The 22210-nt window shown below is 49.2% G+C and overlaps 1 protein-coding gene across 1 annotated transcript in view; it reads left to right on the top strand.

Annotated features, from left to right (window-relative positions):
- ADARB2 (adenosine deaminase RNA specific B2 (inactive)) overlaps window positions 1-22210 on the top strand; it is a 417306-nt gene that overhangs the window by 386344 nt on the left and 8752 nt on the right. Inside the window, exon 8 of the mRNA XM_049626747.1 lies at window positions 12161-12342. Within this exon, the coding sequence (XP_049482704.1) occupies window positions 12161-12342 (182 nt within the window). The remainder of the gene's footprint in view (window positions 1-12160; window positions 12343-22210) is intronic.

The following is a 22210-nucleotide window of genomic DNA, read 5'->3' as shown; positions in this document are numbered from 1 at the left end:
ACCTACCTCCCTGGCTGTGACTGTCAGGGCCAGCAGAGGCGACAGGACAGCCTAATGACAATAAATCAAAGCACTGATTTCTGCATCAAACGAACAGCCCAGACTCGTCAAGCAGCTCATCTTCCAGAAGAAAATGTATTCCTCCTTTGTAATAATCTCATCTATTCAAGAAGCAGGAAAAAAGGGGCAATTTTCACTCAACGGAAATCTTCTGGGTGCCTGAAGATCACATTGGGCTTCTAAATTAACTCTCTGACTCCCTGGAAGAATGAAGTGAATTAACACTGCAGAAGTGTGATTTCATGGTCTTTGGGACCTTAAACGTCAACCGACAGCAAATCAAACCCGGGATACAGAACGCACAGCAGGGCCGTTGTTCACAGGTGTGTCCACGGCGATGCACCTGCTCCAAAGCCAGGCTCCACTTTTTTTAATAACATCTGGAAAAACAAAAGCCCACTTGCATCCCCGCAAGGGGTTCACATGGTACCCTGGGTACACGTGTGGAGACACTGACCATCACAGCTCTGGGCAGCCTGGAAGGTCAGCTGTCTCTCCCTGAGCTGAGCCAGGAACTAATGGACACAGCCAGGTGGACCCCAGCCCCGCAGGCAGTCCCTCTCCATGCACTGAGCTCAGGTCCCTACATCTAGTAGCAGGGCCACTGAGGGGCACACAGAGCCCTCCCCTCACTCATTCATCTCTCCAAGCCCTCACCCACCTTCCTACTGCCCCCCAGCCCCATTTTCTCTTCCTCTCTGCCTCCCCCTGTGTCTGTGTCTCCGTGTCTGTCTCTGCCGCCCCCACCAAAAACGCAGGAACTGCTTGCTTCTGCGTGGAAGGGCCAAGCTCAGGGCCCATCTCTCCACAGTGAGGTGCAGGTGTGGCTCTTGCTAGACAGTACTTGCTGGTGCCCCTGCACACTGGGCCAAGGATGGCGGCGATGATGAAGGAAGATCACGCGCTGTGGTGCAGCAGTGTCTGCATGGCCCTGCACACAAGTCGAGGGTGTCAGCACCAATGTGTGAGTTATGTCGGCGCACACAGCAGGGTTTGAATGGGAGCACACATTGGCATGTGACTCAAGACCACAAGCGTCTGCAACACACGTGACTTGTGCAGAGGCTTCACAAAGGGACCACCCGGTGATGTACATGTGCATCTGTTTTCTGTCCTGTACAGAAACGAAATCACGCCTAGGGCTTCAGTAATGTTCCAAATAAGGACTCTTCCTACAGAAACACAGAGAAAGTGTTCCAACTCGGAGAGCTGATGCTGCCATCCTGGCACATTTGAGGTTCTGCATGGAGAGTGTGGGTATGAGCTCGGAGATGTGCAAGTCACGTCCGCCTTTCAGGAGCCTGTGGCTGGGGGAGGACCCACCTGGCTCTCAAATCTGTAAGCGCAACACATCACACGCTGGGCAGGGCCTCCAGGGCCTCCAGGGCCAACGTGGCTGATGAGCTGATGGTTTTCAGGCAACTTTGAACACCGACTGTCAGACTTAGCTGTTAATATGAGTCAGATAACAGTGACTCACAGCTAAATAAGTTATATCAAAAATAAAGGCAGGAAACACTCAAAACTCACAGGCTCCAAATTATTTACTGTTATTTGTGCCCTTTCCACACCCATTGTGTCTGTATATCGGAGGTCCACAAAATGTCAGCTCCTGCACACCTTGTCCCAAATCTGTGCTCACTGGCCTCACACCAGCCCCATGAAATTGGCCACAGGGATGGTACTTACACCATGGAAATTGGCAAAGGTTACAAATCAGTGCCTTTTCTTTTCTGGAGAGCCAGCTGTTAGCAGCACACCAGTGACATCAGAGTCATGCAGGACCTTACCAAGTTATGGACACTAGAAATGACACGTGTGTCCTCTCACTTGGGAGGACGTGAACACATCAGGACAGGAATCTAAACAGGCGCGTGTGTGCAGGCGGGAGACACAGGCCTGTCCCATCCCGTCTGGGACCCCAGTCCCAATGCTGCCCCTCATCACTCCTCTGGGGGCCAGAGCCTGCCTCCCTGGTGCCCCCTCTCATCCTCCCTCTGCTTCCCTAGCCCCGTCTCCCTCTCATTCATTCCCACATCTGCTGGCCTGACCATGGCTGCGCTGTCATCACACAGCTCATCCTTCTCACCAAGCAAACAAACCCCCCGCCAGCGCGGACACACTGCCTTCCTAACGCAGGCATCCTGGGAGAACCGTCCACAATCAGCCCCAGCCGGAGGCATCTGGCTTCAGTCTGCACCACGTGGGCGAGGTCGTCCCCATGGAGGCTGACAAGGGCACCACCCTCCCGTCCCTCATGTCACTAATGGGTCCCATGGGGCTGCCTGCTCTCCCTACCCTGGTCCACCCACCCCTTGAGCACTACATCACATTCACACTTGCAAGAGAAACAGAGAAGTGGACAGGTATAGGAGAAAGGGTGACGGAGGCAGTCCTGGCGTCTGAACCCCAGAGCCTGTGTGTGGGACGTTGTGAGGCAGACAGACCAGGAGCAGACGACCGGGCCAGCAGGGGCTGCCGAGGACAGTCATCAGTGAACACGCGGAAGCTCCTGGCTGTTGCTGCGGGAGAACAGCAGGAAAGACAGAGCCGTCTCGGACTTTCCAGCCACCCCCCCATCTGATGAGGCGCCAAACCCTGAAGTTCTGTGCCTTCACGCGGCACAAACAGGTGCCTCCCATTGGCGGTCGGGAAATACTGCACCAACGTGACCTGTCTATGCCCAGAGCAGCCACAATGTCCAACGTGAAAAGTGTGGCTCGGGGGGCCCAATGGGAACCAGAAGCTAAGGGCCTGCTTCCTTCCAATGGCCCAGACGGCCTGTCAAATGCAGGGCTCCAGCCTCCGCTGACCCCTCACACTGCCCACCGGCTGCCAACACTAACGGTTATTTGTGCTGCCCAGAGACTGTCAGGAAGGGTCACAGACAAGTAAGTCTAACTGCTGACTGTCATCCCAAGGGTGTGACCCCAAAGCTGCTTGGACCCACAAGCTGTGTCCACACAGTAGTTCAGAAGTTTCTCCAATCGCAGGTGGAGTTGTAGTCGAGTAGCCATGAAACAGAAATAGTCGGCTGACTTAACCACCTATCACATGTGACTTTTCTGTATTTAGATAAAAATAAATGAATAAAATTGTATTTTTAATTAAGGTAGAGAAAGTGCATCCACCAGACAGATTTGCAAATCCCTTGATATCCGTGTGTAATGAACAGGGAGCCGCCTATGTCTAAAGACCTAAACAACCAGCACAGCAACATTAGTTCTCTCCTCCCAGAGATCAAAACCAATACACAGGAGTCACTTCTGGATCAATGCCATGTAAGCAATGTAAATTAAAGCACCATACATACCCTGAGTACGATTTCGTGACTAACAATTGACGTCATTTTACAACGTCAGCGGTAAGAGTGTAAACACGGATTTACAGCACAACATGTTATAGAAAGCTTGAAATTTTTACAGTGGTTTAAAATGAGCCATAAGATATTGTGAACACATTTCCTGGATTCCAGCCATTGGATAAGTGCTCACACTGCCTGTGTATTCTCTACGGCTTCCAGTTGGTCTTTTGTGTCCTCTGGCCTTGCCTGAAGACCACCCCCCACCTCACCCTGCCACAGCCCTGCAGCAGCAGCCACATCCTGGGCGAGCAAGATGACCGAGTGCCCCTGTTCCCCACGAGGACAAGAGCCTCCCTACAGAGAAGGTCAATCCCCCCAAGGCCAGCAATATGACTCTCTTCCACAAGCCCTCTAGGATTCTCTGGAAATCACATAACTAATTCTGCCCATTACAAGAGGGGCTCAGCCCTCCTCAGAGATGGGAGCTCCTGTGTACATCCCTCTGTCCACAGGCAACTTTTCTACCCTTCAAGACGATTCAGGGCTCACTCAGCCTGGTCCCCCATCGACCTGAAACACCACCACCACCACCCCCCAAGGATCTGAGGCTCAGTGACAGGCAGAACCCCGCCTATGTCACCTAGAGATCTCCCACCCGCCTCTGAGCAGCAAGAACAACGCTGGTTATACATCAGTACTTGTTGGCCTCAAAGGACCATTTTTCACCTGGGAAGAGTCTTGTCTCATGGAAGTGGCCTGTTTTATGCCTCGTCCCCCCAGCAGACGCTACATATAAGGGAGTGAGTAGAAATCATGTGCACCCCTGGGCCCCCCGCCGGGGTTGTGGAACACACAGTGTGGCAGGTGCCCACGGATGTAATGCTCATGTAGCCATCTCGAGACAGAAAGGGGCTGTGGACGGTGCTGCTGGCTCACCGAGACTGCCCAGCAGCAATGAACCGAGTCCAGCCCTGTGAGGGGACGATGGGCTCAGAAGCACAGACTTCCTACCACTAGATATGCAGGCTGGGGTCCCCTCCCTGTCGATTGCCCTGCGCTGCAGAGGGGAGAACATGGGAGGGTGGCCAGCGCCTGGCCAGGAGCCAGGTGGCCTGTGCCCAGCGAGGTTTCCTGCATCTCAGGGGCAGGGGTGTCACAGCCAGGAGGGCAGGGCTTCTGTGGCCTGGGACAGTGGAGGGGCGGCACCCAGCCACGCCTGTAGAGTGAAACCACACAAGCTGAGCAGCTGGCAAGGCTCTGGGCCCAGGATGCAGAGAGAGTGGACAAAGGCCACAGCTACAGATGGAAACCTCATACGGTTTCTCTCAGTAAGTCCAGTGCTCAAGCAACCGTCCAAGGTGAAACAGGGCAGCTGCTGGTATGGTGATGTCATTCCATTAAACTCCTGTCCAAAGGCAGGGGACCCGGGACCTGAGAAGCGTGTGTGCCCGAGTTAACACAGCTAACCACATCTCCTCTCCTGAAGGCTTCATTCTGGACACAGGTGGGTCCCTTGCCTGATGGAGCTCATGCTCAGCTCCTTCTGGAAGTAAGGCCTGGGGTATCCTGCGCAGTGGTGGGAGGCACCTGATGGACCCCTACCCCAAGCCCAAAAGACAAACACTGCAAATCAGAGTATTGCTGCCCTTTTGATGGGAAAAGACACCCCAGAACCTTGAAATATGGAGATACAGACTAATTTTTTTCCCTTAAAACATAATTTTGACATTGAACATGCACAAAACGAAAGGTGGTTTCTTTTGCTGGGAACAAAGTCATCAGAATCACTAGGAAAATTCTTGGGTCATCAAAGTCTTTTGAAAATGAAATAATTTCTTCTTTGTAGATTCTGTAGAAATGGCATAAATGCTATCTTGATAAAAGTGGTCCCAGTGCTCCAGACTGGGGGCGGGGGGGGGGGGTCAATCCCGTGTGGATGACCTGGCTTTGCACGGAAAACCAAACCAAACCACAAAGTTCCCGGCTGGAGGCGGCCCCCAGATGGGGGCAACTGAGCAGAATCAAGACCAAGCAGTCACACCCCCTACTGCCGAGGAAGAGCTCAGAGCAAGCCCAACCACGCGGAGAGGCTTCCCCTCCATGACAAAGTCAAACCCAATGAAGAGATAGGAGAACAAGGTGGAAAGCAGAGAAGAAACCACTGGTGATACCCCAGCAGACCCAGAAGACAGCCGCAAGCTTCTGCTCTGTTACCCAGAGCCTCCTGCCTCTGCTCACAGTTCCTGCTGTGCACAGGTGGACAGACGGCCATCCCTTATCCCGTGTGCAGGCCTGGCTGCGGCAGATGGCTGGCCATCCCTTATCCACCCTGTGCTCATGGCGCCCTGCAGTCTGTCTCAGAGCAATCCATCCATCAGCATGCTCTCGTCGCTGGTCATCTGGGATGCTCCCACCTGACTGCTACTGGGAAGAATGTTTCCCCTAATGTCTGCACACAAAAGTTTTTTCCCAAATCTCCAAGTATGTATTCAGATATACTCCCCTCCGTGGGTCATAGACCCCACCATGGCAGAGGGGAAACAGAAGGTTCTCATAAACGAGACAGGCTGGGACCTCCGGGTGGGCCACGGCAGGTGCACTGGGCTGGATGGTAGCCTCCAAAAAAATATTCCATGTCCTCACACCCAGAATCTGCAAATGTGCCCTTACAGGATGGGACTCAGGTGTCCTCACACCCGGAACCTGTGAATGTGCCCTTACAGGATGGGACTCAGGCAAGCATGAGAGGAGGAACTTACCCTGGGTTATTCAGGCTGGTTCTAGATCCTCATAAGAGACAGGCAAAGGGAGCTGGGGACAAGGAGAGGGCACACAGAGGAAAATTCCATGTGGGGGTGGACACAGAGGCTGGAGTGATATGTCCACGAGCTGAGAACACCAAGGATGACCAGAAGCCAGCAGAAGATCCAAGAAAGGCCTGGCACAGACTCTCTCAGAGCCTCTGGAGGCTGCACAGCCCTGCCCACACCTTGACTTCAGTGTTCTGGCCTCTGGGACTGTAAGAAACCCCCCGGTTTGTGGTGTGTGCCACAGGGCCCCAGAAGACCAGAACAACCAGGTAAGAGGCATTACTCAGACCAATTCATTTGCTCCTTGGAAATTATGGAACCAGAGAAAGTCATAGTAAAGTCAATTCCCAAAATGCACCCTTCAAGATCGCCATGGTAAAGCCTGGGTGTAACTGCGGGAAATGAGTCGTTTCACTGGGTCAATGAAAGCTGACCTTCAAAACCACAAGTTGACGTTGCGTAGCAGCACAGCAAAGAGCAGTGCAACTTCCCTTCAAAAAGATCGAACAGCAAACACTGCACGTCCGCGAGACGGGAGAGACAGACGGCACCAATGCCACTGCCATGGTGCACTGTCCTGAATGCAGGGTCTGCTCGTCCGCCATCTACAGCCTCGCCGACAGGCAAACGCCCACCTCCCAGAAGGATAGGCAAACCAAAGCCATGCTTTTTGCCTTTGCCTCTGAGAATCCAAAGTTAGCGGCACATAAAAATCTAAATCTTCTGGAACTAATGTTCCTTTAGATATGGTTTCTAATTTTAAGTACCTGAGCTTGATTATTGATCACAATGTGTCTTTAAATGAACAGATTAAAACTTTCTCCATAAAAATGAACTGTAAAAAATTATAGCTGTTCTCTGGGGAGTGAGGCACTGTCTGACTTCTAAACTTAGATTCCAGATGTGATGAATGCTTTCTCTGTGTGCCATGCCACCCTCCCCACCTCCCCACCCCAGCCCCCCATCTATGGCTACGTCCCCCTGCCTCCCTGTCCCAGCACCCCCCTTCCTGCCCCAGCCCCCCATCTATGGCTGTGCTCCACCCCCACCTCCCATCTATGGTGTTCGTCTTGTTGAAGTCTCACCAGCCTCACCAGCTCTGCAGAAATCAACTGGAGGTGTTGGTCATTTTCCAGTCTCGGAATACAGGTCCTTGTAAAACAGGTGCTTCCTAGATACCCAACCCCAGAATGCTTGCAGCCTGGTTTAACAATCCTCTCACACCTCCTGTACCAGAGATTGTGTGATAACCTTACTATAGCTTCTGCACCAGTCTTACCTAATCTCTAGTGATAAATTCAATAGTATGGATCCAACAGAGAAGTAGGAGCAACAGTCAGGGACACTGTGTGTCTGCTGCCTCCACTGCTTTTGCAACAACAGCTAAGGCAGGCACACATGTGAGTATCAATCCACCATCCACAGCCATCCACCCCAGGATGCTGAAAAGGGCTGAGGAACTCAGTTTCTGCAAAACAAGCTAGAGACCTGGCTGGCCCACAGGAGACAATACCAAGAGCATGTTGACAATGTGGCAGTACAGGCCAGACCACAGACATCTCATGAATAGTACAGATGTTGGCTGGACGTGCTGGGGGTCCTGGTGATGGGGCTGAGAGAAGGACACTGGGCCCAGGGACTTGAGAAGCAACAGCCTTGAGCACAGGTCTGTGCAGAAAGAGCCTGTGTGGCACACACAGTGTTGGAAGCTTCTTCACCTTACAGTTTCCATCTTCACAAAAGAAAAGATAATCCCTAGAGTAAGTAACATGTGACGTTTGTCCCCCAGGAGCCAAGGGGCCAAATGCAGCCCCTGTAAGGGGGGTCATGGAGTCCAGCTCTGAGAGTCAGCCAGAGCCCCAGCACAGAGCCCACGTTCGGCACTAGAAACCCCACACACCCTAGAGACCGTTGCCCCCCATATGCAGGACTTGTCAGGACCAAGAATGGAACGACCTAGTCACAGAGCTGCTGTCTGTCTGGTGAAAGCGTTCACAGTGTACCAGTCTGTCAGGGGCAGATGGAGCCAGAAATGTCATGTCGAGAGGGAGGACACTTCCCAGGTAGGTTTCAGAGCACAGAAACAAGACACCATGTGAAGCAGACTTTCTTCCAGCTGAAAACACACAGAAGCGGCACATCGTCCTGACCCCAACCTGACCTCCAGGGCACCTGTGTCCCCTACGTCTGCAGTCAGAGCCCACATCCACTGCACACGGTCCTGCACTGTCAGGGCTACCCTGGTCGCCATGACATAACCAGACTTCCTGAGGGGTTACTGGGAGCAAGGTCACCTGGGAAAATGCAGTGGATTGCACAAGGCTTGTCCACTGTCTGTAACAACCACCCCCAAACCTAGTGGCCTCAAACGAGTCATTTGTTCTGTGTGCAGACCTTCAATGTGGGGGACGGGGGCTCAAGAGGATGTCTCATTTGGGCTCCATGGGGTCAGCCAGGGCAGCTCCCTGGGGCCAGAGGGCCCCCTTTAGATGGCACGCTCACATGGCTGGCCAGCTGGTGTTGACGATCCGCTAGGAGCTCGGCCAGACTGTGGGCTGAGACCGGGTTCCCCTTCATGGACTCCTGGGCCGGGATCCATAAGGAGATGGTCTTGAATCCATTTTGAGTTGATTTGGGGGTATGGTGTCAGGAAGTGGTCTGGTTTCATTCTTCTGCATGTAGCTCTCCAGTGTTTCCAGCACATTTATTAGAGACTGTTCTTGCTCCGTTGTGTATTCTTAGACCCTTTGTTGTAAATGAATTGACTGTATAAGCATGGGTTTATTTCTGGGCTCTCTATCCTGTTCCATTGATCTGTGTGCCTATTTTTATGCCAAGTAAGTGTACGTCTCTGATGGTACTTGAAGACGGTACCACGGACCTCACTGTAATTTTACAGAGTTACATCTCCCCACAGGGCCACATCAAAGTGGCAAAAACAGTAGGCAAGGACCCCAACTGTCCACAGTATGTAACAGTCATCACCATCCTGTCTCATGTGCCAGGCGCACACCAGCAGTGACCACCTGAGCCAGGGCTCAGAGGGCTCACCCCTGCGACTGTTTCCGCTGGTCCTTAGAAGCCACAACTTGAACTGAACATGGAGACGGCATCTCCTGGTGAAAGAAAGGCAGCTTTTCCCAAGGCGCTGCCTCCACTTATCTCTGGTATTTCCGTATTCCGTGACTGACAAACAGACAAAAAGATATTTATCGAGGGATTATCTATACTGAAAACCATACAAGGGATTTTTTTTCTCTGTCAACATTGCAGAAATATCAGCTGTTTGAACAAAAGGAGAGGTATATTCATTCGATCCTGGACACTGAAAATTCCCCAGTTTATGTTCAGGAAGACATTTGGTATTATTGATCAGGTTAGCTGAATGAGTTTAAACTCCTATAGCCAGATAAGAAGAAGGCTGATTTTCTCTTTATTATAAAGGTTATTGAGAGGGAACCAGATATAGAAGGTATTTGGTTTTTTTTGACGATCCCACAGACTCAGAACCACTTGAATATGTTCCAGAAGTCTGTTCAGCACCAATACTTGGATGGCCCACAGGATAGCGCTGTCTCTTCCGGAAGTACTAATTTTCTTGTTCAAGACTTGGCTTATTTCAAGCAAGCACTTTGTTATCAATGGGGGAAATGTCCATTTACCTGCTTTTAATTCATAAGGAATGTTCAAACTTCACTAGCGGTCAGAGAGATAACAGACACCACTTCAGCCGCCTGCGTCCCGGAGCGCTTTGCCATCCCATCAATGGCGACCTGGCCTCGTTACTGCGATTTACTATGTCTATGACCCTTGCTGCAAGAGTGTCTCCCAAAGCAGGAGAGCCTACACGTGGGTCAGGAGTAAAGCATACACTTAAACCACAAATATTGCACACCTCCAGAGTGAAAGGGATTACTCACTACATGAGCTGTCTCTCTGTTTCTTGGTGTACCTTCAAATCTGGGAAGGAGGTATTTGAAATCCCAAATGAAGTGACTCTGTTGAATTTGTCCTCACTTTCTGGTGTGTCCTTGGCCCTGCCCAGAAATACAGTCTCAGATTTAAGGGAAGGAACCCAATCCCTCAAAAACATCAGTGTTCCTTCCATGGAAAGTTCATGTACCTCCTCTCCGGGATTTTGTGGAAATTCTGTAATTCATCAGTGAAAAGTGAGGGAAAGGCAGCCTCCCCAGGGCCCCAGCTGGTGTGCCCGCTTGTACAGTCAGGTGGGAACAGAAGCCTGGGCAGAGGCGACATCATCAAGTGAAGGGACTCCTACAAAGTAGTGAGAAGTACACGTGCGGCCTTCAGAAATGTGTGCTCCTTCAGAACTTTGCCACATGTACTTTTTAAAATTAGATAATAGCTAGCTAAACAGATGATAGGTGATAGATACATAGATAATAGATGATGGATACGTTGATAGATGGATAGATTGATAGGTAGATAATAGATGGATGATAGACACATATATAGATACATAGATACACAGATATCTCCAAAGGACAGCAGTTTCAGGCCTTTCTAAAAGAAATGATGTGACTTACAGAAATGACCACAATTATTTTTTAAGTGAAGTTATGCAAATCTGATAGACTAAAGTAAATGTTTCATAAAACCAATGACTGTTTAAATTGTAGGACTAAATTGTTTGTATATAAATATTACCTTTTATATTCCATTTGAGTTTTATGTAGATGAACACATTACTTTAATGACCCGCGTTTGCGGGGAGAGCAGGAGACTCGCTCTCTCGGTTCCCGCCCGCCAGATGGCTGCCTTTTCTTGCATGAGATTAAAACATGTCTCTCATTCACTGTGATGCTTCTGAGGCAAATTAATATCGCCAGCTAAATTGCTTGTGTTTTCGGAATAAAATTTAAAGAGAACTTTTTAAAGCGATTGGTGTCACAGGTTCTCGGAGCAGATTGCTCTCCAGGTAGGGCATGCTGGTTTTAAACATGCGGTAATTAATGGAAAGAATTCTGTGTTAATTGACTGCTTCAGGAAAGGGAAATATAATGACTCCTTATTAATCATGAAAAGAAATGTACAGCGTGGAGGCACCACAGTAATTGCTCTAACAGCGGAGAAATGTTAATTAATGAAAAGAACAATGATGTAAGAAATTAGCTGCATAATGTCAGCCTCTGACGGAGGGTGGGTTGGGTTCGAAACACGTTATTTACAGTGGAAACCACAAACCGTTGCCTCAAACAGATACATGTAACCTTGTACCACCCAAGTTTAGGGGGAAAAGTCTTAAAATGCTGCTGTCATCTTTGCTTGCAGAAGCAAAAACACCTGCCCAGGGCTATATTTATGTCACAGGAGAGCGGCCTTGTCCTTCATGTCTGCTCTGGGCTTCTAAAACCACAATCTTCCTCAGAGCAAAACAGGGCCATTTATTAATGTCATTTAATTTCCACACAACAGGTCATTCTGACTGCTGAGGACAAAAGGAGGAGAAAGCATTTTTCCCTAAACTGAAATAAATAAACTCCCTTCTGATATTTCCCTGCTCACGTAAAGAAAAATTCAGATTTACTTTGGGGACACTGTCTTTTTTTTTTTTTTAACCTAATTTCAAGTCCCTGAGAAGAATATGTAGCTTCCGATCCATCTAACAACTCATTTTCCAGAAAAGGAAGCCGCGTTCATTAAAATGCAGAGCCCCCCCATCAGACCCCTGCATAGCATCGAGGGGCTCAGAACCATCAGTCGCCCAAGCTGGGGCTGCTCCTGGTCCGTGTGCCAAGGAGCTTGTCCTTTGGCCTGCTTGATGGGGGGTCACAGCCCCCACAGCCCGGGGCGGAGGGCAGGAGGGGAGGGGGTTCGCACAGCGGCCCCAGGTGGAGGGCTGGCGGGGAGGGGGGGCTCTCACAGCCAGTGCCCTATGGGAAGGGGAGGAGGAAAGGGGGGCTGCTCTGGGGGCACAGAGGGTACCCACCTTCGGGGGCACCGCGCTGACGCCCTTTCCTTCCAGGTGGAATGTGCTGGGACTGCAGGGTGCGCTGCTCTGCCACTTCATCGAGCCCGTGTACCTGCACAGCATCATCGTGGGGAGTCTGCACCACACCGGCCATCTCTCCCGGGTGATGAGCCACCGGACCGAGGACATCGGCCAGCTGCCGACCTCCTACCGGCACAACCGGCCCCTCCTCAGCGGTAAGAAAACCCTCCCCGGAGACGCACACCAATGCCTTCCCATCGGCCCGCCCCATGGGTCCTTACTCGGGCACACTGTACCCATTTTGGCCAACGGCTATTTAAGATTTAGCGAGCAAAGTTACAAAGATCCAAAACAAAACAAGAGGGTCACGGTGCATCCCGCGGGCAGGAGTGGGCAGCGTTCAGAGGGGGGCACACACCAGGACGCAGCGCACCACCTGACCACTGTAACTGGGGGTCTGCGGTGCCCACGCGGTGAAACGCCAGCTTAAGTCTTAGACTAGATCACCTGGGAGAGAAACAGGAAAATTAGAGGTGTTCAGTGCTGCGGCTCAGAGCTGGGCCGGAGATTCACTCCCAGGATTCTGAACTTTCTCTAAATGACATTATCAGGGTGATAATAGTGCCCCATGGGGTAGGAGTGGGAGCAGGCACGGTTCATGAGCAGCGCTTTATGACACTTGGCACGGATTTAAGAAAAGATACCTCCACGTTTGTTCATTCTGCACACCGACCACCAACCACAGGCAGCACCTCACACCTGCTACTCCAGGAAGAGCCTGGGGCTGGGCTGGCGTGACCAGTCAGGTCCCCACTGCATTACACGTGAGATCCCGTTCTTAGGACCCCAGACCCTGAGCCAAGAACCACCTCTCTGTTGCTGAGGGAGGAGGTGTGGCCCTCAGGCAGTAGGTCTGAAATCAGCCTGGGTCCAAAACTTGTGTCCCCTGTCCTCAAATCCCTGTGACCATGTTAGAGTCCGGGGGCTCCATGTGTCCAGGGAGGGAGCCTTCCATGCAAAAGTCTGCACACTTCAGCAAGGCCTGAAGGTCTGCACACTTCATCTGAAACGGGGTCACAGAGTCTGTCCAGGAACGCAGGACAGTCACCATCTTTTAGGGTGTCACCTTTCTCTGCTGGTCCCCAGGGCCGCTCCTTTGTGGTGGGGGTCCATTCTTCACCACTGTCCCAGGGGCCAAGGTAACACGATCAGCAAGGCAGGGTTTCCTCAGCACCATCCTCACTCGAAACCCTGTGCCCAATACTGCAGGGCCCTTGACTCGAACCAGAACCGATTCCGGGCATTGACGGGCCTGTGGGCGGTCTTGCTGGGGGGCGAGCGCCTGAGGGGCCCGGTCTGCACAGAGCGGTGAGGACACAGCAGTCGAGTCTCTTTCTGGGAGCGGCCACACCGCCAACACGAGGGAAGGACACTCGGCCACTAGTCCTTCTCAACAAACACGGTACACGACGCCTCATCACACCAACCGTCTCCATGTCACAGGTGTGGGAAGAGGCTCCTAGAAATTCAGTCACTTGCTGTGATGCTCCATCCATTGACATGGGGCAAGGATTCGAACTCAGCTTGACTACAGAGCTAAGCTCTTTCATCTTTCCACACTGCATCCCGTGGCCCGCACCATTTAACTGATGCCTATATTTTTAATCCCATAAAAATTAATAATGCAAAATGGGAGCGGCAAACCAGCCCAGGGCTCGCACAGCCCTGGAGGCTCACTGCCAGCTCGCCCAGCGTCAAAGTTTATGAAATTACATTTATTTTTTTTTAAGTTTATGTATTTTGAGAGGGGGGTATGGGGAGGGGCAGAGAGAGAGAGAGAGAGGGAGAGAGAGAATCCCAAGCAGGCTCCGCACTGTCAGTGCGGAGCCCAACACGGGGCTCAAACTCAAGAACCATGAGATCAAACCTGAGCTGAAATCAAGAGTGGGACACTTAACTGACTGAGCCACTCAGGTGCCCCACATTTATTATTTTAAAGTTAGTAGGTTCAGGTGTAGTTCAGTTTCAACCTCTTTCTTTTATTTTTCCTTTTTTTTTTTCCTCAAAATGGCAAAGAATATTTACTTCTTACAGTTGAACTGCCAACACAGCTCCAGAGCGGACCCCAGGAGATCTAGAACTACTGGTTTGGTGCTCAAGTCCAAAATTCCCATCTCGGGGGCGCCACAAACCACAGTGAGGTTCTTAGTTCCTAAGTAACTCTGAGAGAACTCTGATCTGTCCGCACGGGTGTCACATGCCATCTTTTCCCAGGCTTCCAACTCCTCGGGTGGCCTCTGTCCTCTACGTTCATCTCCCAGTGAGGAAGTTACTTAAGCCCCATGAGCACAAGGAATACAGAAAGCAAATCCTTACCAGCCTCCACCAGTGGCTGCTTTTCATTCATCCTTTGGGTACCACACAATACTGCCAGCATCCATTCTTCTGGCAATGCTTTTTAAAAATCCTAAGTTCAACTTGGAACATGTACACATAGATGAAAACAGGAATTGTGAATTATAAATGTGACACAAGTGAATTTTTTTAAAAATGTAATTAGAGAAATTCAGAACATCTGAAATCATCAAGTGGCAAAGCGCCTGAGACCTACGTGAACCCCCACCCCGCCATCCAGAGGGGTAGTCACCCCTATTTACAACCAGGACAGTGACTAGACACTTCAGTCTATACTTAGATGCCTATTTAAAATACTGTTTGGGGTACCTGCATGGTTCAGTCAGTTACGCGTCCGACTTCGGCTCAGGTCACGATCTCACGGTTTGTGGGTTCCAGCCCCACATCAGGCTCTGTGCTGATAGCAGGGAACCTGCTTCGGATGCTCCACCTCCCTCTGTCTCTGCCCTTCCCCCACTCATGCACTTGCACTCCGTCTCTCTCTCTCTCAAAAATAAATGAACATTAAAAAAAATAAAATACAATTTTTATTATTGCCGAGATGCAAAGAAGCCCACGCCATGGTTTCTCACCTACATGCTTTTAACTGCAGTGACTGCATTGCTCTGATGGATATTTAAAAACCAATCATCCAACTTTTGAAAGGAAATCATCAGGATTTTTTGCAACAGAAGAGAAAGAGAGAGATCTTCTATAAGGATGATAATGAAACACACTCAAACAAGCACATGAAATCTGCTTGAAGATTCCCTCAAGGTCAGTTTGCAAAATTGCCTGAGAAGATGAAGCCCACATATTAGTGCAGGAGTCCTGCGTTTAGCTAGGGCTCAATCAGTTCTGGGTTAATAAGAAGCAGCCGAGCTGAAAAGATGCCCTATTGACACGGTTATAGGGTATACTAATGTCCTCCAAAGAGATCTTGAAACATTCTGCACAGACCAGCCTATACCTACGGGCAAAACACCACAATGTGGACGTCCACACCTCGGCTGCCGAGCAGCCTGAACCCTTCGGCAAGAGTCACATCACCAGGTGGGAGCAGCCACCATAAAGGAGCTTGCCTTTCCCATTTCTCAGCATATTCGATATGGTGAAAAAATGGTGATGATGACAATCAATAAAAATCTGTGCTCTGAATACTCATCTTTTTAGGAAAACATAAAGTGACATACAAAGTGACTTTGAAGCCTGTTCTTCCAGACCGGGGGTATGGTGTGTCTGAGCTTCCAACCTCAAAGGTAAGTTTATTTTTCTTCATCAAGAAAAAGAATCCCAGCCAAGGCGGAAAATATGGGTGGAATGCACAGGTTCTGTATTCCTCTTAACAGCATATTTAATGGATCTGGTTTTCAACAATGAGCCTTCGTAGTCCACACTGAAGATAAAACTTACAATTAGTTTTACAGCCCATGGCAAGGTCTTGGCAACGAAAATGATATCCAAGAGATGGACGCAGGGAATTGGATGTCAGAACCGCGAGTTCTTTCGGACCCCTGGTTCTTGTGCACGTGATGGAAATCACAGGATCGTGATAAGCAGACATCGGTTGTCTCCCTTCCCAGTGCACATCTTCCCAGAAGCGTGAAAATGGCTAGCTGGCATGTCAGAGCCTTTTCAGACTCCATGTTTCTCAAGGAGCTGAATGTGTTGAAATGTCTACCAACACAGTCTGTAAATCCTGCCCAACACCACCTGCTGGTTGCACTCAGACACCTCTCTTTAGGGAGCAGTAGTGGGTGGGATGGAGGAGGAGGTCTGTCGCCATGCATAGCCATGCTTTTGTGAGTTCCAGTCTCCAAAGTATTGTCACTCAAGCTGTAGAATCTGACGGGGAGAGCTGCGCCTCTTTAATTCAGGAGAAATTTCTGAAGTTAATGGTCATTAATAGTGTCTTGCAAAACAACCCAGTGGGGTAGGAGCAAACATTGTCTTTTATGCAGATGGTAACGAATTCGCGGTATTATTTTTATACTAAAATAAACACTGGTTTATTATGGAAAAACCTACAAATTTTTCATAAATGTTTAGGATAAAACACATGAGCTTAAAAGTGTATCTGAGCAGCTGCTTTGTCTTGGGGTTGTTAGAAGTAGAAATTTATCTCCTGAGCCCTTGAAGGAATCTTTGCTAGAAAAAGATTATTATAAATCTTGCTAGAATAATCTAAAGGCAATCCTAATATTTTTGCCTAAAGATTGAAATGTTAGATTCAACAAATATTTAATAAGACATTTCCATAGATTAGCACTGATCTCTCCCTGCAAATCAGATGGCACATAGCTTATGATAAATTTACAATTATAGAAAAACCTTGTTTTAGTTTTCTGAGGAGTTTTTCCAAAAATACTTGTATATTAGTCAAGTTACATTTAATTTCCCCCATGATTTTAAGGAATTCGTTCACCAAAGTATTTGAACACCAACCTTAATTCCATTGCTCTTGAAATTTTTACCATTTAAGGCAAATACTTCCATTGTCAATACATTTCATTTATGCAAACATCAAGAAGTTGGTCAACATAATCCATACTTACTTAATCATTCAACAAATATGTATTGATTGCCTAGACATACCACGGACAGTTAGTTACACCCTGGGAATGCAGCAGTGAATGAAACGGTCAAAAACCCATGCCCCAGGGAGATTACATTCCAGGGGGGACAAAATGAAAATGCTTTGCAGAAAAATAAAGCAAAGAAAGGATTAAAAGTGAGTTTTGACCTTAAATTAACCAGAGGGTGAGGACAAACCTCACTGGGGGTGACTTTGGAGCAAAATCCTGCAGGAAGAGAGATAATGTGGGGAGGGGCTGCCAGAGAAGAGCCTGGGGGCCAGAAGCAGGAGGAGAGTCTCCAAGGGGTTCAGGACAGAGGCCAGGCTTCTGTGGATTAAATCAGGACCAAGTCTGAACCCAGGTAAGCAGGCCCTTGAGGGGTTCCCAGAGCAGTGTGAAACTGTCTCCATTCCCAAATTCACACTGAGGGAACCCCTGTAAGAGCTGGATCAAAATAATGCTACAAAAAATATGGAAATACAACACGGGCACAGAGCAAAAACTAACCAGGCATGGGAGGAGACAAGACCACTTTAACAAAAAGCCAGCAGGCACAAGAGTGGGGAAGGAGTCACAGCTGCAGAGATCACTGTTCTCGGATGCAGACTCACCAGCGAAAAAGAGATGTGAAAAACAAGGAGGGGTGCCTGGGTGGCTCAGTCAGTTGAGCGTCTGACTTCGGCTCAGGTCATGATCTAACAGTGTGTGGGATCGAGCCCCACATCAGGCTCTGTGCTGACAGCTCAAAGCCTGGAGCCTGCTTCAGATTCTGTCTCCCTCTCTCTCTGCCCCTCTCCTTCTCTCTCTCTCTCTCTGTCTCAAGAATAAAGATTAAAAAAAATTTTTTTTAATGAATAAACATTTTTTTAATCTTAAAAAAAAATAAGAAGGAAAATGCAGGGGGGAGATAGAAGCCAAAAAAAGAAAAAAAAAGAGAACTGAATAGGAATTTCAGAAGTAAAGAAAATAAAACAATTTGTGTAATAGTGGATAGGTTGAATAGCAAGTTAAACACAGCTGAGGAGAGAATTAGTAAATTGGAACATCCCCCTGACAAAGATCCTGAATGCAGCAGAGAAACAGAAAGAAGGTGCATTAGGTAGGGTTCTCCAGAGAGCAGAACCAATAGGAAACAGTATGTTCATTTTCCTACTAGAAAAGAGGGATTTATTTTAAGGGACTGGCTCGCACGAATGCAGGGACTGGCAAGTCTGATCTCTGCAGGGCAGGCCAGCAGCCTGGAAATTCCAGCAGGAGATGACATTGTAGCTGTGTCCAAGGATAGTCTGGAGGCAGAACTCCTTCCTCTTCAAGGAACCACACTCCTTGCTTCTAGGGTTGTCAGCTCATTATATGAGACCCACCTTCATAGGGGACAGTCATCGCTTTACTCCACATCTACTGATTCAAACATCAGTTACACCTAAAAGTCCCTCACGGCAACATCTGCCTGGTGTTTGACGAAGCAACTGGGCACCATAGACCAGCCAACCTGACACATGCAAGTAACCATCCCAGTGGGAAAATACAAGCCAGGTCAGAGACGGAGTGAGGAAGTCTGACGTACCTAAGACATAACCTTTAAAAAGGCAATAACTAAGGCAAGAAACTCTCCAGGACAGTTGAAGAGCATCAAACTACAGACCTAAGATGCATATTATGGCCCAAGAAGGATCTTCTTAAGTTCTCCGCTCAGCAGTAAAACGGCTTATAAATACATACATACATACATACATACATACATACATAAAATCTTTAAAAGCAGTCAGAAAATAAAAGAATAATACAGGGGAACTAAGACTAGTAGCTGGTTCTGGGAAGATAAAAAAACAATAAAACAGTATCTTTAAAATGCTGATAGAAAATGAATCTCAACCTACAATCCTAGACCCAATAAAAGCATTCTTTAAAAATGAGAACAAGACACCACTGTGGACAGACAGACAGAGCTCTATCAGCTGCAGCAGACTTGTGCTGCAGGAGACATTAAGTGTGTTATTGGGGCATAAGGAAAATGGTCCTCAATAGATAAAGTCAAATAAAAAGTGATGAAAATAATCTGCATTTTTACCAGTATAAAACTTGCCTTATTTTGGATACCATAGCAGTGAAAGATGCATAATATGAAGGAAAAAAATGACCATATTCTGCCAAAGTCCCCTTGTCCCATGTCCTCTAAAGCAATGACAATCCTTACCAGTACCAGGAACCATGTCATTATCAGGTTATAAAGTGAAATATTCAAATTTTTTCCTGCCACAGAGGAAATTTCACACCTTTCAGAGGGTCCTGTGGGCCCATGCATTTTAAACTATGCAGACCACAAACCACAGTCACTATGTGCACAGACAAGGTCACATTCCTATTGACTCCAGGACGGGAGTCCCTGAAAATCTGTGGGGAAAACTCTCACTATAAGAAAAGGTTCCAGCTCCCCAAGCAGGTGACCCCGGAACCTTCCGGTAGAACTCCCCAGCAACGGCATACCTTCAAGCAGTGTGCACACACACCCTCAACCTCACCAACTGGTCAGAGGAGAGGAGGCAAGGGAGGCCGCAGCAGCCCGGGTCTTACCTGTGTGTCCCCTTGGGCTGGCAGGAACCCACGAACTGGACAAGCATCTCGCAGCAGTCCTGCACACTCTAGCACATTCCCCACACTCGCCCGGAAACGTGCTCTATTAGGACAAGACAGTAGCTGTAAAATTACTGTCAATTATAATGGTGTTCGTGCTAATGAAAATGAATAAAAGGACATTAATGCAGCCTTATTAGTTACTCCAAATCTATAGGTCGGCATTAAATACCCCTAGCTCCGCTTCCCTTAGAAGTGTGGTGTGCATGTGTGACAAGTGTGTCTATGTGCACGTGCAAGGGATGGCACGTGGGCAGCCAGCAGTGTGTAACACAACAGGGCCTGCCAGTGGACTCTGCTGTATCAGCCATGTCACAAGACTGGACGCAGTGGTGCCCTGAGACACAGATATGCCTCACTTCCTGTCAATGTCACATTCCTCAGTGTCTCGTGTAAACTTAATCTGGAGAAACGGAATCAGATTTTAAATACATTAGGCCCACTGGCTATCTAAAGACATGCTGCGTTCTCTCTTACGTACTGCTTTTTTAAAAGGTGTATAAGGGTTTTCTCCAAATGAGGCATCTTTTCATAGCTAGATAAGCCATTTCCACAGATGATGGAGGATTCGCCCCCACTGCTCTCAATGATGGCGGTCATAGTGGTGATGGGGCAGCACTAATGGTGGTGGTGACTCCAGTAACTGCAGCAGTGGCCATGGTAACCGCTGTCCTGACCGTAGCAGTAATGCATGGTGGTGGTTAGCAGGCTAACTAACCCATCAAAAGGCCACACTGCTGGTAAGTGACAGACATGACACTGAATGAGGTCTTCAAGTTCAGCCTATTCACACAACTGTGGGCACTGAATGAAACGTCAGACGATCTCCATGGAGACCCTCTGTGTATTTGCCACCACGGCAGAGTATCTGTGTCACAGGCTGGTGGAGACCTGCTTGGTCTCACCAGTCTCCGCTTTGAAGTAAAATACTCGTCTAGGACATTTCATAAAAGATGAATGGCCTGCATATGGTATGGCACAAAGACAAGCCAACAGAGGCCGTGCATGTCTATGCTGATGGAGAAAGAGTTTGGGAAGATGAGGTTCTTTCCAAGATGGCTGGGAATAATTACTACAGATTTCACTAAAGAAGAAGGCATCGGACCTGGTCCTCACCCACCTGGCGACCAGCTTTCAGGGACACCTCTTCTCTCAGCCTGTCTTGGGCTTTCACCTCCAGGGTAACGCAGGGGTACCCTGCCTAGTCACACCTGCCAGCCTCCAGGACGATGCAGGGATACATTGCTGTCGTCTTCCAGCCACCACACTTGCTGGCAGGTGATCATAGCGGCCAGGGGACTAACACAGTGCTGCAGTGTTGACCTATAAAATCTCCGGAGCGGAAACCACACTGAAAAATGCAACATTGTTCCTATGTTACCACACAGTCAAGGCAGAAGTCCCCCAGGATCCACGCTGGTCAGTTTTATTTTGAATTATTTTTGTTTCTGGATGTGAAGGTGCAGGTTTGCAGACTAGCGCAGGTAGTCCGGGCTGAAAAATACGAAGAGTCCATGTATGTGCTTGCAGAGAGACCCTGTGACCTTGGACAGAGGTCATCTGTACACAGTGCTGGGTTCTCCACGTGTTACTGTTTGAGAGGACCTTCTCCTGGAGCACAGCAGGTACAGGCTCGTGCTTTCACTGCTCAGAATGTAAAGCTCTTCCCTAAACCCTAACTGGGACAGGGGCCCATGTCGACCGGGACCTTCCTCTGGATGGAGAGCTCTGATGAGCCGCCAGGAAGCAGTTCAAGCTGTGGATTTGGGGAGAGAAGGTTATGCTATACGTTCTAAGTGATTGGATCTGGACGATGTGCCAATGAGTTGTCATCTCAAGCATGATAACAAAAACCAGCAGTAGGCGGTGATGCCCATGACTGTAAATACATTGTGCACTTGAACTTGAACTTGAGACTTGATTTTTACCTTCAGTCATTTGACGACTGCTTCCGGAGGAATGATCACTTCCAGCCAATGGGAGGAAAAATAAAATGCAGACCAGAGTCTCCTTTCTGGGCCTGAGCAGTGTGTCTTCCTCTAACCACACCATGTGGTCACATCTCTGCCCGGCTCCAGCGCTCGCAGAAGCACGCCGTCCTCGGCCTGGAGAGGACGCTGGACGAGCCCCTTCTCTGGCCCCAGTCCCCGCGTGGCTCCTGGGAAGCTGCTGGAAAATTATGAAGCCGGCACGTGATGAATGAGCTCACTCAGATGCGCACGACGCTCCTTAGGAGACAGGTGATCGCAGCTCCCCCTGGCTGCCACGAGTTAACAAAAGCCTGGCCAACAAGCCGGTGGGAGCCTGCTCAGGTTCAGGGAACAGAGGGCAGGTGGAAGGGCACAGAGGGTGGGTGGAAGGGCACAGAGCAGGTGGAAGGGAACAGAGGGCGGGTGGAAGAGAACAGAGGGCAGGTGGAAGGGCACAGAGGACGGGTGGAAGGGCACAGAGGGAGGGTGGAAGGGCACAGAGGGTGGGT

Source organism: Panthera uncia, chromosome B4 (genome assembly GCF_023721935.1).
Source record: "Panthera uncia isolate 11264 chromosome B4, Puncia_PCG_1.0, whole genome shotgun sequence".
Taxonomy (NCBI): domain Eukaryota; kingdom Metazoa; phylum Chordata; class Mammalia; order Carnivora; family Felidae; genus Panthera; species Panthera uncia.
Note: the sequence above shows the minus strand (reverse complement) of the source record. Positions and strands in the feature narration are given on the sequence as shown.